Source organism: Xenopus tropicalis, chromosome 3 (genome assembly GCF_000004195.4).
Source record: "Xenopus tropicalis strain Nigerian chromosome 3, UCB_Xtro_10.0, whole genome shotgun sequence".
Taxonomy (NCBI): Eukaryota; Metazoa; Chordata; class Amphibia; order Anura; family Pipidae; genus Xenopus; species Xenopus tropicalis.
In genome coordinates, this window is record NC_030679.2 from 141,512,710 (window position 1) to 141,529,161 (window position 16,452).

At 43.5% G+C, this 16,452-nt stretch overlaps 1 protein-coding gene across 1 annotated transcript in view; it reads right to left on the reverse strand.

Annotated features, from left to right (window-relative positions):
- Positions 1 to 16,452, reverse strand: part of LOC100497914 (complement C3) — a 79,063-nt gene that overhangs the window by 33,523 nt on the left and 29,088 nt on the right. The window contains exons 15-20 of the mRNA XM_031899480.1: positions 16,137 to 16,266; positions 13,907 to 13,981; positions 13,485 to 13,685; positions 11,469 to 11,580; positions 10,079 to 10,164; positions 1,407 to 1,546 (exon numbers count right to left, since the gene is read on the reverse strand). Of these exons, the coding sequence (XP_031755340.1) occupies positions 1,407 to 1,546; positions 10,079 to 10,164; positions 11,469 to 11,580; positions 13,485 to 13,685; positions 13,907 to 13,981; positions 16,137 to 16,266 (744 nt within the window). The remainder of the gene's footprint in view (positions 1 to 1,406; positions 1,547 to 10,078; positions 10,165 to 11,468; positions 11,581 to 13,484; positions 13,686 to 13,906; positions 13,982 to 16,136; positions 16,267 to 16,452) is intronic.

Sequence of the window (16,452 nt, forward strand, 5' to 3'; positions counted from 1 at the left end):
CCACTCTAGGGGTGTAAGGCAGTTAGGGTTGGGCCCCCGTACCAGTACCACTCTAGGGGTGTAAGGCAGTTAGGGTTGGGCCCCCGTACCAGTACCACTCTAGGGGTGTAAAGCAGTTAGGGTTGGGTCCCTGTACCAGTACCACTCTAGGGGTGTAAAGCAGTTAGGGTTGGGCCCCCATACCAGTACCACTCTAGGGGTGTAAGGCAGTTAGGGTTGGGCCCCCGTACCAGTACCACTCTAGGGATGTAAAGCAGTTAGGGTTGGGTCCCTGTACCAGTACCATTCTAGGGCTGTAAGGCAGTTAGGGTTGGGCCCCCGTACCAGTACCACTCTAGGGGTTTAAGGCAGTTAGGGTTGGGCCCCCATACCAGTACCACTCTAGAGGTGTAAGGCAGTTAGGGTTGGGCCCCCGTACCAGTACCACTCTAGGGGTGTAAAGGAGTTAGGGTTGGGCCCCCGTACCAGTACCACTCTAGGGGTGTAAGGCACTTAGGGTTGGGCCCCCGTACCAGTACCACTCTAGGGGTTTAAGGCAGTTAGGGTTGGGCCCCTGTACCAGTACCACTCTAGGGGTTTAAGGCAGTTAGGGTTGGGCCCCCGTACCAGTACCACTCTAGGGGTGTAAGGCAGTTAGGGTTGGGCTCCCGTACCAGTACCACTCTAGGGGTGTAAGGCAGTTAGGGTTGGGCTCCCGTACCAGTACCACTCTAGGGGTGTAAAGCAGTTAGGGTTGGGTCCCTGTACCAGTACCACTCTAGGAGTGTTAGGCAGTTAGGGTTGAGCTAGAAAGAGCAGTTCTGAGCTCCTACGTAGAACTGGTAGATTTGGAGGTATCGCTCCCAGGCCACATTGCCTGTAGTGTAAGGGATCCCAGTAAATAGGGAATCAGGATAGAGAATTCCCTGAGGGATCCACTACGGGGGGGGGGGGTGGAGGTGTCGCAGAGGTGAAGTGAGATTCCTGCCAAGTCTACCTGCAGAGGAGTGTTAGTCTGTGTTACAGTGATTCTGCCTGTACCACTGGCCTCTGAAGCTGTATTGTGAGTAACCCTGTGGGGGTTCAATAAACACTTGTTATTTTGTGGTTTTGTTGCGCCTTCTTTGCACTTGGCCTTGCCAGGATATACCTACATCCTGATTATGTGCCATCTCTTCAGATGCGGATCCAGACACAACACTTGGGGGAAAGGTTTAAAGTGAAAAAATTATACCTCTTAAAAGTAATGCAATACTGAAGAGCCCAGGTTCAGTCTTTAAATTTCTATGTTCATGGAATCTGCTCTACATTAAAAGCTCGCCCAATAGGAAATGTAAGGGCTGAGACTGGATTTTCTTCCCAGGATTCCTTCTGCTTTGCATTACTTACTATTCCCTATTTCCCTTCCCTACTATTCTCCCATTTACCTTAATCTTGTTGCTGTTATAGTTGTGGACAACGGCTCGGATCTCCACCTGCTCGTTCCTCACAACAGAAGAAGGCAGTTTTAGATCGATAAAGAAATCCATCATTGCCTTAATCTCTTGGGGAGGAGCCACGCACAGACCTGTATACAGAGAAGAAGACAATGCACCAATGTCAAAATATATTTGTTTTCAATTGACAGTCACATGACAAAAACCTTAACACATGTAAACAGTAAAAAGAAGATGATCATCTGCTTTGGAAATAGAGAAGAGGAAAATAATTTTCAAGGTATTTCATAAAGAAGGGTTCCTCAAAAAGATAATAGTATAAAAAAATAATGAATAAAAAATCAGTCCTAGATCTCGATATCTCCTACTCCTAGTTGCACGCATAAGAAAAAAATGTAAGAAAAACCTGTCACGAATAAGAAATTTGTTTTTTGCCTATTGACCGATGCATTTGGCAAATAGATACTGTAACGATACCTGGTGGTTTAGTGGGACAGCCCAATGTAGGTCTTCTTGCTGATAGTTCCTGGGTGTGTTCTTCGTATTGTTTTGCTCTGTTCTGACCCTTGCCTGTTCCTGACTATTCTCACATTGCTGCCTGAACCGACCTTTGCCTGTTTTTGACTATTCTTCTGGATACTGATTTTGTACCGTGCTGACTGATCATTGCTGACCCCGGCCAGACTTCTGACTACTCTGACTTGTTCCCCTTCTTCCTGCCACACGTTTCTGGTTCCCTTGCCTGCTCAGAACTCTCTCCTTGGGTCTCTCACTATAAGTCCTGGCGGCATCCGAGTAGCGAAGGGCTCCCCCCGACGTGAAAGGCGGCTGTTAAAGGCGGACACGTGAGCCGTGACCGGACCCTTGGCGCCTGTCCTGAGTTTTGGGATAATGATCATGACATTACGTTGGGCCCATTTTGGATGCTGAAGGTGCCGCTGTTTCTCCCACTTCCTTCGAAGCAATCCTGGCCAATTTTCCTCAGTGTCTCGGGGAACAAGAAGCCCAACAAGACCAGATTGTCCAATGCCTCCAGAGACTCTCTGCAAGGTTGGATGTGCTCCACACAACAGCCTGTGGCTCCTACTCCTGTTTCTCTCCCAGGAAGCAGATCCCTACCCACAGCTTCGGGTATTCCTGTAGTGGAGCCTAAGATTCTGTTTCCCAAAAAGTTCTCTGGGGAGCAAAGTAAAATTTTTGCCTTCCAGGAGGCATGTAAATTATATTTTGGTTTCCTCCCTTGCTCTTTTCCCACTGAGGAGGTCAACATTAATTTTGTTATGACCCTTCTTCTTGGGGATCCTCAATTATGGGCATTTAGTTTACCTCCCTCTGATCCAGCCCGTACAGCCCTCGAGTCCTTTTTTAAGGCCATGGCAATAATCTATGGTCGTTCTGCCTCTGCTGCCTCTGCGATTTGTAATCTCAGACAAGGTAAACGACGGGTCGAGGATTATTGTACTGAATATCGCCGTTGGGCGGTAGAAATGGGCTGCAATGATCCTGCCTTATGAAGTCAGTTTAGAGTCGGGCTATTGGATGCTGTAAAAGATTGCCCAATAAATTTTCCTGCTCCGTGATCCCTAGACTCCCTGATGCATCTTGCCATTCAAATGGATAAGAGGCATAGGGAAAGACACCAGGATAGAATTCCTGCAGTTGCTCCACAAACCTTTTCTGCAGAACTTGTACCCAAACCCGATGTGGTTTCCTCTGGGCCTTTAGAAGAACCTATGCAGTTGGGTTCTACCCATTTATCTTCCGAAGAGAAGGGTCATAGGTGGGCTAACGGGTTATTTCTGTACTGTGGGGATAGGGGCCACTTCTGTAGCACCTGTCCCAAAAGGCCAGGAAATGACAGAGCCTAAGAAGGTCTGGGGAGTTCTGCTTGGGCAATGTCGTTCCTACTCCCCAACAATATTCATCTAAAGTCATGATTCCAGTTCTTTCAAAGATTCTGGGGCAGAAGGGAACTTTTTGGATATTAATTTTGGCCACAGGCACTGAATACCCACACTTCCTTTATCCTCTTCAGTTAAATTGCTAGCTGTCACGGGTGGTACTGTGATCCAATCAATGACCACAATTGCAAAAGAAATAACCTTGTTTTTTTATCTAGCAAAAACTCCTAACTGAAAACTTCAACTGGCAAGTCCCCAGTCACCAGCTTCTTCTATTGAGCTCCTCTGATTGGTCAGTGAATACAGTTGGACTCCATTGGCTGTTGGAATTCACAGACTCCTTCACTCTGAGGATAGGCACCATGACACAATACCGGATCTATTTATAATACCTTGTACTGACTACAACCAAAGTAAAACTATATACATAAAGAGTCAGTCCCCACTTCTGGCACAGGGGCCCCTGTCACATTTATGGAACTTTTCTAGGTTGTGGGTTTATATCTTCCAAGTACATGGATTGTTCCATGTCTATGAGCTCCTTTCATGCAGAGCGAATTTCTTTTTTCATCATAGATTGTCCACATACCCCTGTGATTTTAGGCCTCCCCTGGTTGTGTAGGCACAATCCCCAAATTGACTGGCTGGCTAATAAGATACTTCAATGGGGAAGTGATTGTCAGAGGTCATGTATTAAGCCCTCTCAATTTCTTGCTGCTACCTCTATACAGGGATTACCTTCCCCTTACTCCCCATTGGCGGATGTCTTCTCCTAGAGGTAGATCTTACCCTCTATCTCTTCCTGAGACTCAGGCTATGGAGGAGTATATTAAAGAAAATCTGGAAAGAGGATTTATAAGGCCCTCCTCTTCTCCTGCAGGTGCTGGCTTCTTTGTAGAGAAGTAAATCATGGTCAAGAATCGTTATCCCCTTCCCTTGATTTTTGAGCTCTTTGACAGAGTGAAGGGAGCCACTATTTTCTCTAAGCTCGATCTAAGAGGCGTGTATAATTTAATACGAATCCGGGAAGGGGACGCGTGAGAAAATGGCCTTTAATACCTGGGATGGGCATTATGAATATTTAGTAATGCCCTTTGGTTTATGTAATGCCCCTGCAATCTTCCAGAAATTGGTGAATTATATTTTCCATGATCTTCTATGCCGTTGTGTAGTAGTATACCTAGATGATATCCTGATTTATTCAAATAATCTGTCTGATCATCATGCCCGTGTTCAGGAGGTTTTACTTAGATTATGGCAGAATCACTTGTATGCTAAAATTGAGAAGTGCATTATTGAAGTCTCCTCGGTTCATTTCCTTGGGTATATTATTTCCCATAAAGGCCTGGAAATGGACCCAGCCAAGGTTCAGGCTATTCTAGAATTGGTACAGACAATTTATTAAGAACTATGCAACCCTTATGGCTCCAATCACTGCTCTCACTAAGAAAGGTGCTGACCTGCTTTTATTTCTGCTCCTGCACTCCTGCATCATGAGTCTGCTCTTCCTTTTCTGATGGATGCTTCTGAAGTTGGGGCAGGAGTGGTCCTATCTCAGCCTCACCCCATCACCAATAAGGGTCACCCTTGCGGTTACTTTTCTAAAAAGTTTTCTCCTACGGAGGTGAATTACGATATAGGTAATAGGGAATTATTGGCCATAAAATTGGCATTTAAAGAATAGAGACATCGCTTGGAGGGGGCTTAACATGTGGTTACAGTATTTGCAGACCATAAGAATCTCTTGTATATTGAGTCAGTTAAGCGCTTAAATCACAGACAGGCCAGGTGGGCATTATTCTTTTCTCAGTTTAATTTCATTATAACCTATAGACCTGGAGAAAGAAATGTCAAAGCAGATACCCTGTCCAGAAGCTTTGACTCCAACCCTGTAGAGAGATGTCAACCTGACCCTATTATTCCTAAAGATATGATTGTAGCAGCCCTAAGTCCTCCTTGACTGAAGTACAGGTTAACTCTTCTCCTAATGTACCCCTGGGGAAATTATTTGTTCCAGAAAACCTTTGTGAGGCGGTATAGTTAGAATCCCATGATTCTAGGGTAGCTGGGCACCCAGGCCGCAAAACAAGACCTGTTCTCTCCTGTCTTGCACTTTCCGGTGGCCAACTTTAAGACAAAATACAGGAAATTATATTGATTTCTGTCCGGTTTGCCAATGCTCTAAACCTTCCAGATCCTTGACTCAGGGGCTACTACAGTCACTTCCTATTCCTGAAAGACCATGGACACATATCTCCATGGATTTTATTGTGGATCCAAAGGGAATACTATTATATGAGTGGTAGTAGAGCGATTTAGCAAAATGTCTCATTTCATTCCCCTTCCCACCCTCCCATCTGCAAAGTCTCTTTCTGAACTCTTTGGGGGGAATTCACAAAAGTGGTGATATTCCGACAAAATAAAAGTGGAGATAGACTTGTCGGATTTTCCACCTAATTCACAAACATCTATCTCCACTTTTGTGAATTTGTCTTTTAAACAGACAGTTTTCAGATTTTGTCATTTACCCGACATTTTTTTTATGAATTTGCCTTTAGCTGTTAGTAAATCTGTCGGTGCCCAAACCCAGTCCCACAGCTACAGGAGCCTTGGGGTAAGGATTTTACCTGCAGGATTTTGCATTTCATTTGCCATTTGCCATTTCACTTTGGGGCATTTCCTGAGGGGTAATTTTAGTTTGCCCAGGGAAACTAGACATAATTTTTTCAGGACAATTGGGCTTTCTAATGTTTTCTATATTTCTGTGTAATTCCACTTCTGTAACAAGATTTAATTGCCTAAAAACCTTCTTCTCTAGCCCCTACTCATTACTGGGCAGCAGCAATCCGGCCCACACGCCAACATGCCCGTGTATAGAGGTCCGACAGGACTAGGGCCCACTGAGTTTTTATCCAGTGCCTGTTGGGGCCAGTCCAACCCTGTACCCCAATATCCCAGTGTGGGTGCCAGTGTGTATGTGCCACCAAGATGGCTGCTGGGAACAGGTGGGGGCCAATGCTGTCAGGCAGCTCTGTAGTTCTGGACATGCTATGGGGGCGCAGATAAGTTGGGGAAAATGTCAGTGAAGTGATTAAAGAGGGGGCACTGCTGCTAAAACTAAACATTTGCCTGGGAGGCTTTACTTTTCCTTTTAATAAAAATGTTTACAATATATTCACTCAAAATGTTATTATTGCCTCACTGATTGAGCTAAAACTAGCATAACCATGCAAATGTGAGGTAAAAACTTTTTATATATAAGATATAAATTAAACTTTTTTTAATCAGTGTTTTACTTGTTTATAAAATGTTAATGAGGCTTTTTGCACCTATTGTTCTAGGGTGAGACAGAAACTTGTCCCCTAACAATAGGCTGCTAATCCCCATTAATATGTTAACGATCCCCTAATGGGGCCCCTACCTTAGGTGTGAAATGGAGACTGGGGGAAACAAAACAACACAGAAGAGCTTAGAATTGATCTGACAGAGTTACACTGAGCTTTACTCCATTTTGAAAATGTCGGGAAAAAATGTCGTTAAAACGTCTTATAAATGTTGTTTAAACGACAAATTCACAAAAGTGTCTGTAAACTGTCTTTCTTTCACCAAAAACAGAAAAGTGGCAGTTGAGTCGGAATTTAGGCGGATTTCTGTTTGTGAATCTGGAGAAAGTGTTTTCCACCAGTTTTTCCACCACTTTTACTCCAAAAAAGGGCCATCTCCACTTTTGTGAATTCCCCCCTTTGTGTCCAATATTTTTAGGTGCCCCTCTAAACTATGGGGGGAATTCACAAAAGTGGAGGTAGCCCTTTTTTGGAGTAAAAGTGGTGGAAAAACTGGTGGAAAACACTTTCACCAGATTCACAAACAGAAATCCGTCTAAATTCCGACTCAACTGCCACTTTTCTGTTTTTGGTGAAAGAAAGACAGTTTACAGACACTTTTGTGAATTTGTCGTTTAAACGACATTTATACGACGTTTTAACGGCATTTTTCCCCGACATTTTCAAAATGGAGTAAAGCTCAGTGTAACTCTGTCAGATCAATTCTAAGCTCTTCTGTTTTGTTTCACATTTGCATGGTTATGCTAGTTTTAGCTCAATCAGTGAGGCAATAATAACATTTTGAGTGAATATATTGTAAACATTTTTATTAAAAGGAAAAGTAAAGCCTCCCAGGCAAATGTTTAGTTTTAGCAGCAGTGCCCCCTCTTTAATCACTTCACTGACATTTTCCCCAACTTATCTGCGCCCCCATAGCATGTCCAGAACTACAGAGCTGCCTGACAGCATCGGCCCCCACCTGTTCCCAGCAGCCATCTTGGTGGCACATACACACTGGCACCCAAACTGGGATATTGGGGTACAGGGTTGGACTGGCCCCAACAGGGCACTGGATAAAAACCCAGTGGGCCCTAGTCCTGTTGGACCTCTATTCACCGGGCATGTTGGTGTGGGGGCCGGATTGCTGCTGCCCAGTAATGAGTAGGGGCTAGAGAAGAAGGTTTTTAGACAATTAAATCTTGTTACAGAAGTGGAATTACACAGAAATATAGAAAACATTAGAAAGCCCAGATTGTCCTGAAAAAATGATGTATAGTTTCCCTGGGCAAAGTAAAATTACCCCTCAGGAAATGCCCCAAAGTGAAATGGCAAATGGCAAATGAAATGCAAAATCCTGCAGGTAAAATCCTTACCCCAAGGCTCCTGTAGCTGTGGGACTGGGTTTGTGGCACCGACAGATTTACTAACAGCTAAAGGCAAATTCATAAAAAAAAATGTCGGGAAAATGACAAAATCTAAAAACTGTCTGTTTAAAAGACAAATTCACAAAAGTGGAGATGTTTGTGAATTAGGTGGAAAATCCGACAAATCTATCTCCACTTTTTATTTTGTCGGAATATCACCACTTTTGTGAATTCCCCCCATTGTCTCTGATAGTGGGGTTCAGTTTCTTTCAAGGTTTTGGCGGGCCTTTTGTGCACTGATGGATACAGGTTTGTCCTTCTCCTCTGCTTATCATCCGCAGACTAATGGCCAGACGGAAAGGACAAATCAGTCTTTAGAACAGATGTTATATCTCCAGTAATCAATCTTTATGGGTGGATTTTCTTCCATGGACTGAATTTGCATTTAATAATTCTACTCATTCATCCATTGGGGAATCCCCGTATTTTGTTGTTTTCAGTTATCATCCTAGAACATTTTCATTTTCTACTGCTTCCCCTGCAGAGCCCGCAATTAATTCTTTGGTTGATTATTTTTTTAAGACTTGGCAAGATGTTCAAAATTCTTCTTCTGCAGTAGCTGTCCAAAAGAAAGCCTTTGATAAGCATCATAAAGTGTCACCGGAGTATCAGGTTGGTGATAGAGTCTGGCTTTCTTCTAAAAATGTCCCTTTGAAAGTTCCATCTGCCAAATTAGGGCCCAAATATATAGGCCCTTTTTCTGTATCTGGAATGATCCATCCTAGCACGGTCCGGTTAGAACTTTCTCCTGAACTCAAAATGTCTAACTCTATTTATGTCTCTTTGTTAAAGCCTGCTAGAACAGTTCAGCAGAGGTCTCCTCCTCCTCCAATATCTGTTGAAGGGCAACCTGAATATGTGGTACAGAGGTTAGTGAATTCTCGTCTCTCCAGGGGTAAATTACAGTATTTGGTGCACTGGAGGGGTTATGGTCCTGAGGAGAGGTCTTGGGTTCTGGCTTCTAATGTTCGGGCAGATTGTCTAGTATGTCAGTTCCATGCTAGGTTTCCCGACAAACCCAGGGGTCCCTTGGCCCCCTCTGGAGGGGGGTTAATGTAACGATACCTGGTGGTCTAGTGGGACGTGCAGGGACGCCCGCCATCTTCCTCTGTTAGGCGCGTGCACATGCTTCCGTCTTCCTTTTGACACGTATTCATGCCCGTCTTCTCCTTTGGCGTGCGCACATGGGCACAAGCGTTCGTTTGCCCAGTGCGCGTATGACGGCATTTTGGCGCAAAATTCAAATATTTAAAGCGCTTACTGCCATTGTCCAACGTAGGTTCCTCACTATTGTCGTATTGCTGCCTGGACCAACCTTTGCCTGTTTTTGACTATTTTTCTGGATTCTGATTTTGTACCGCGCTGACTGATCGTTGTTGACCCTGGCCAGACCTCTGACTACTCTGACTTGTTCCCCTTCTTCCTGCCACACGTTTCTGGTTCCCTTGCCTGCTCAGAAGAGCTCCTCCCGACGTGAAATGCGGCTGTTAAAGGCGGAAGTGTGAGCTGTGACCGGACCCTTGGCACCTGTTCTGAGTTTTGGGATACCGACCGTGAGTTATACATATTGGATACATATCTAGGCACATATGGCCAGCTTATATATAGCCACATATAGCCAACTCTTTCCACATAGCAGGTAACTGTTCAAGTCAATATTGTAATAACAATGGCATAATGTATACCAGCCCATGGGCAGCAAATATATTATATATTCCTATGTGTATCAGTAAATAAGAAAAGTGACCATGGGGTTCTAAATTGCAGTTTCCAATAGCAATCAATTAGCAATTGGTTTTGCCAACTGTAATTGTGCGCTTTAGCACCTGTGCTGTTGAATCGGCCATTTTGAAAATGAAAAGTATGTTTTTTTTCCAGGCTTTTTTTCTGCCAGAACCATTACTAAACCTTTATGTGATATAGGCCCGTGTGAGCCATATGGATTGAGGCCACTAGAAGCTGTTCCAGTAATCCTTCCCCAGGGAATCTATAGCTACAGCCAACAGGACAGTTACCTTTGTTTTCAGACAAGCTCACAGCCAGAACCTCCCAGGTTGTTATTGAGTCTTTCAACTGAACATTTAGGATCTTGGTTGAAATGCTGTGAAGATAAAGTGCTAATGTTAGGGAACCTTCTAAAAGTGCTGTTTTAGATTCTTTAAGAAGTGGAGTTAATTTTACAGGGGGTATAAATTAAACACTGTAAATACCGTCTCATTTATCTCTTCCCCATTAATGTTTAGATCAGGGGTCCCTAATATTTTTTAACCCATGAGTTATATTCAAATGTAAAGAGAGTTGGGGAGCAACACAAGCATGAACACACTTTCCTGGATTGTAATTGGCTACTTGTAGCCCCTATGTCAATAACAGAGCTTTATGCACCGAGGCCCAGGTGTAGACCGGGTGCAGCTGGGCCCCACCCTCCTATGGATGCAATCACATCATCGTGAGCATCCAGCAGGTCCAAGGGGGTGTGGGCCCAGATGAAATCACACCCCCCTAGTTCCTCCCCTGCCCTAAGCCCCTGCTTAAGGCCATGGGAAGCAACATCCTAGAGGTCTGTGAGCAACATGTTGCTCCTGAGCCACTGGTTGGGGATCACTGGCTTAAATTGTAATGTGTTGGGCAATGTCTACAAGAATCTTCTGTACTTGCTTGTGTTGGGTAAGAACTTTGCAAAGACAATTTGGGGGAATTTTATAGCTTAAGTTTATTTGCTGGATTTGAGGACCTCATAGGCACCAACTCACACACAGACATTATCTTCCCAGTATATTGTCTACCTTTTGATCTGTAGCATTCTTGAAGTCCCAATAGGCAACTTGTTGATATAAATCCTAAGAACCTAACATCTAAAGGTGACAATACATTGGAAAACTTGCTCACCAAGCAAGTGGATTATCTCCCAATATGCCCACCCCAAAGGTGGGCGATATTATCGAATTACAATGGCCAGCATAGGTGCAGTCGAATCGGGGACCACATCAACGATCCCCGATCGTTGATGTGAAAATAAAATAATACCTGCCCGATTGAGATCTGCCTAATTTTATGCCAGATCTCGGTCAGGTAGGCCTGTCGGGGGGGCCCATACTTGGACAGATAAGCTGCAGAATCTGTCTATAGGACCAGAATCAGCAACTAAAATCTGCGTATGGTCACCTTTCAGCTGTCTCAACAATCAGATGAAGACAGTGCTAAATATTATGGATGTGATGAGCTTGTGGTGGAAATAAGAAAAGGGCCTGATTGGAACGCCTAGGCTGGGACCTACTAGGAGATCCTCTGGTACTCTGGGAGGCCAGTTTGACCTTGTTTTGACTTAACACTTTTTTAAAGAGACCACAACAGGGAATCTCTCTTAGACTGCTAGAAAGGCAGGGTAGGGGTGTCATTACTAACTTGTCTTTATCAGCAGCTCCAGTCATTTCCTCTACTTTCCAGTACCAGCTCTCAGGAAAGTCTGATCTGATATCAATCTCAGAGTACAGCATGTAATCAGGATCCTCCTCATCTGTGGCACAAGATAGTAAATATCATTATGACCTCTGAGTTTTTACCAAAATTACAATACTTGAAAAGCCACTGAAGAACCAACGTTTTGGTTCCTTTGCTGGCCGTTGTAATTCGATCAGGGCAACCAGAGCACACCATAACATGGGTAAGACGGTTACCCAACTAAGGGAGTGAATTGGTAACCATCATTCTGCTATGAGCAAAGGAGGGAAAGGCAGACCAACCAGTGGCCGGCATTTTCTTAGACTGGCCCATTTATTAACCACTTTTAGATATAGCATTGTTATATTATGACACTTTTAAAGGTTATATTTTTTTATTTTATTTTCAGGATAATGCTGCTTTTCTTAAACTCCTAAGTGCCGATGGCTCTTACTGGACTACTGGCGGACAGGCCATATCAGCCCCTTTGGATCCCTATATAATGGGTGCTTGGTAAGTGGTTGGGCAGCAGGCATGCCCCTCAGTCTGCCTGCCCTTGAAGGACAGCCTTGCTGGTTTACAACATCTCATCATAATGTGTTGGTGGCCCCATGGGGGGAAGTACTGCTTTGCCATATTAGCTTTGCAGCTATTTAAATCTTGGAGCGTTGACTGTAGCTATCTTGAAATATACTGCAAATATTATGGACCTTAAGGACTTTGGAGACTGGGGAATGTTGAGTTCGGATCTTACAGCCTCAGCATGTCCTTGGTCTATAAGCCCCAAAAGATAATAAGGGGATGTAGTGGGTTGGGTAGCGGGTGCAAATGGTTGCTTGACATAGCAGCCTAGGTGACAAGCTGTACATGCCTCATTCACGAGTGGCCCACTCCTACCTATTAGCACTTACCATGATGCACTACTTTGAGTTCTTTGGGGCCCAGTGCCAACATAGTAGTGTGGTTTTGCTTGATTGTACAGTTTGCTTTTGTTTTGTTCTTTCTTATTTCTGTGCACCTTGACACTGGGAGGGTTGTGTTAGTTGCCTAGCATCAGGTTTTGGCACCAACTAGGTTACTTAAACATATGTTTATGGTGTGCTCTGGTTATCCTGACGAAGGTTTCAGTAAGGAACCGAAATGTTGGTTAAAGGGGTTGTAATCCCAATCATAACGCTGTCCCACTGCGCCCCATAGTTTTGCTATAGAAGTTGCTGAAAAACATAATTATAGACAAGAAAATTCACCCCTGAGCATTCTACTAAATAAAAATCTCATTATAAGTGCAAGAGAAGTGGCCAATGAGAATGCTGATTCCAAGCACTGTGTCAGCCATCTTGCTGGTATCTTAAATATAGAGATAATTATGTCAATTTTTTTCTTTATTATACAACACTGGAATCGGAAATGGGGATAAAGGACAGACTTGTTCAGTGCTGGGAAACTGTGCTTATTGCTCCCAACTCCAATAGCAGGAACAGAGAACAGGGAGCCGGATTTACACACAGCAACTGGGATTCTCATTGGAGGATTTTTTTGCATTTTAATGCAGCCGCTGGCCCTGAAGATTTGGGAGAAAGTTTTGGAAAAGTTTTATTGCGCAATATTGCTTTAATTAAACAACCCTGATGTTTAAGGTTAATTTCCTCCCTTCTAAGACATTCATGATGGAGGTCCCAGCAAGGGCCGAAACATCGGAATGCACAGCGAGTAAATTATACAAAAACATTTTTTCACATAAAGGTGTGTGGACCTTTCTACTGGTTGTATTTTTTCCAATTATTATCAGAATATTAATGTATATAAATCTGACGATGGACAAGGCAATGATTTCCCATGTACATCAAGTTTCTATTCATTGGCTCCTAAAAAGCACTGCAGTAATGCTCTTATGGGTGAAAATCTCTAGACGCCAAGGACAAAAGCATTTTCCCCTGCCCTAAATTAACTCTTTTTTCCTAACTTCTCATGGCTCCTTACTTCTTGCCAGAGTATCCTCATCTTTACTTCTCCTCTCATCTTCTCTCCTCTTCTCATAGTATTTGCAGCAGTCCAGGAAAGCGTCCACACATTCCTTCCCATCCAAGATGTAGCGGGCACGTCGCTCACAGCTGTGGCCCATCAGGTTCTCCTGCATCCCATCCAGGCAGCACTTCTTGGCCTTGTCCTTGTATTCTGAAGCTAAAGGAAAACATATTAATTATATAAAGTGTTCTTTATACCATACCTTGGTGTGCTTTCCTTCACTGGTTCTATAGTAATGTATAACAAATTCACAAGGAATTATGGGTAAATGTGCTGCAACTTCTACTCTTCTGCATAAAGGAGGCAGAACATTGCATTATGGACATGAGCTATATGAAGCCATCTTGGATCCAACCAGTTCTTGCACCATATCTGACCTTTCCCTGTTTTAATCTCCATCACTGCAACAGTTGAACGGCGTTTGCGCGGCGCCCGATCTTTACATTGAGGCTCTGGGGGCAAAGAAATAACCATTGTCAGAACTTCTAAATATATAGGAGACACAGGCGTGCTCATGTAATGTTCCTTTTCAGTTAAAACACTTCAGGCAGATACAGGTAAAGCCATACCTTCCAAACTTGGCCTCCTTCAGCCTATTAAAGGGAAACTATACCCCAAAACAATGTAGGTCTCTATAAAAATATATTGCATAAAGCAACTCGTATGTAAAACCCTGCTTCATCTAAATAAGCCATATTCAGAAAAAAATGGTTAAGTATTCATTCTGGGGGTTTAGTTTTCCTTTAAGTGCTAGCTGATTGGCACAGATAGTTGCACCAAATGGCAAGCAGTCCATCACCAACCCTGAGTCCATCAAATTCAAACTTTTTTATTGATGTGAAACTGCCACACTGCTAGTTTACCAGTCTCTGGATCAACTTTATACTAAGAATAATCATCATAACTAGGAAAGTCATGGAAGATACTACGTATGCCTGTGATTATCCAAACCATGTGGCGCATAAAGGTGCCATAATATGAGCGGTGTCGGACTGGGACCCCAGGGGCCCACCAGAAACCCTTAGGCCATGGGCCCGCTCTCCAATTATCTTTCATTCACTTCTTACTCAGTCTCTATATTTTCCTTTTTTTAATCTTTACTAGGGATGCACCTTATCCCGAATTCGGTTCGAGATTTTTTTTTTTAGGATTCGCTTTTGGCCGGATCTGCGGCCTAATCCTAATTAGCATAAATTAGCATATGCTAATTAGAATTTGAAAAGGGTTAAATAGGCAGTGAACAAAAATTTTTCAAAGCACACGCCAATTTTTAACCCCTTCCGATCCTAATCAGCAAAAACAGTGGGTTTGGTGCATCCCTAATCTTTACATACTATAATCTATTCTTCTATATATTTAGTTGCTTTGTTCCCATAATGAAATAGGGAATGACCATGAATTAGCCCAATTGGCTAGAAGCAGGAGGGCCCACTGACACCTGGTCCCACCGGGAGTTTTCTTGGTATCCCTGTGGGCCAGTCCGACACTGTATATGAGCCGCACATCACATGTTTGAATGATGGATGATGCTTGGCTCCCTGCCCCTAGGAGTAAGGTAACCCATGGATACCATCCCTACTTAGAATTGAAATATCCTGGAGAATTTAACGCGGTTAAAATGGTTTTCCAGACACAGCTGGAGTACAGCAGCCCTTTGCTAAACACCAAATTACAGTCGTAGGCTTTGCAGGGCTAGCGCCCATCAGTCTGACAAAATGGCTACCCCTTTTCCCTTTAAGCAGTTGGGGGGGAGGTGGCATTGAGGCCCTGGCAATAATGGTTTGTTTTTTGGTTTTATTTTTCTTTAAATACATTTTTCATTGCAAAAGGAGCAGCCTGCCTTATTACAGTACCATATCCTATATGGGGCCTCCCCAGCGCTCTCGCAAATCTATGCACCTTCTAATACAGCTCCAACCCCTGTTTGCCAAGTTCATTGCCTACAGGGCCCTTGGTTCCCCCTTTTGTATTGCCTCTGTTCCTCTGAATCAAAGTATAGTCCCCTATATATATATATATATATACTGCCCAGTCATGTGACTCATTCAGCCATGTTTCTTCAGCAACACAATCACATCATATTTCTTCTCCAGTGCCAGCACCTCCAGTTATACAGAGGACTCACTCATGTATTATAAGGGATAATGTACCCCCTACTGTAAATGATAAGGATATTAGCAGTCACTGAGGGGTTCTGTGCCCATATAAAGGCACAAGGCTGCAGGCTGAGTTATACAGGGAACTCTGAGTATCACTCATGTATTATAAGGGATAATGTACCCCCTACTGTAAATGATAAGGATATTAGCAGTCACTGAGGGGTTCTGTGCCCATATAAAGGCACAAGGCTGCAGGCTGAGTTATACAGGGAACTCTGAGTATCACTCATGTATTATAAGGGATAATGTACCCCCTACTGTAAATGATAAGGATATTAGCAGTCAATGAGTGGTTCTGTGCCCATATAAAGGCACAAGGCTGCAGGCTGAGTTATACAGGGAACTCTGAGTATCACTCATGTATTATAAGGGATAATGTACCCCCTACTGTAAATGATAAGGATATTAAGAAAGAGTTCTATAATGCAGCCTGTTGGCTGATACTCACCTATTCTTTGATCAGTAGTAAAACTGAAGGAGGTCTGTAGAGCAAGCCCAGCATCATAAAAGACCCCTGCGCTATTAGCACCACTCCCGGGAGTACAGCCGGTGTCTGACTTCTCAACTGAATCCCAAACCTGAGCAAAGTGATAAATGAAAGGAGTGTAAAAGCAAAGGGGGGAGTTTCACAAGGCAGCTGTGTTGTATTGTATTGTACTAACTGATGTCTCTTTTCTCTTAAAAAGATTTGAAAGTTTTTAAGAAATTGATTACTTTTTGCTAAAGAAGATTGCCTTTTGCTTTTATGATTTTAAAATGAAGGA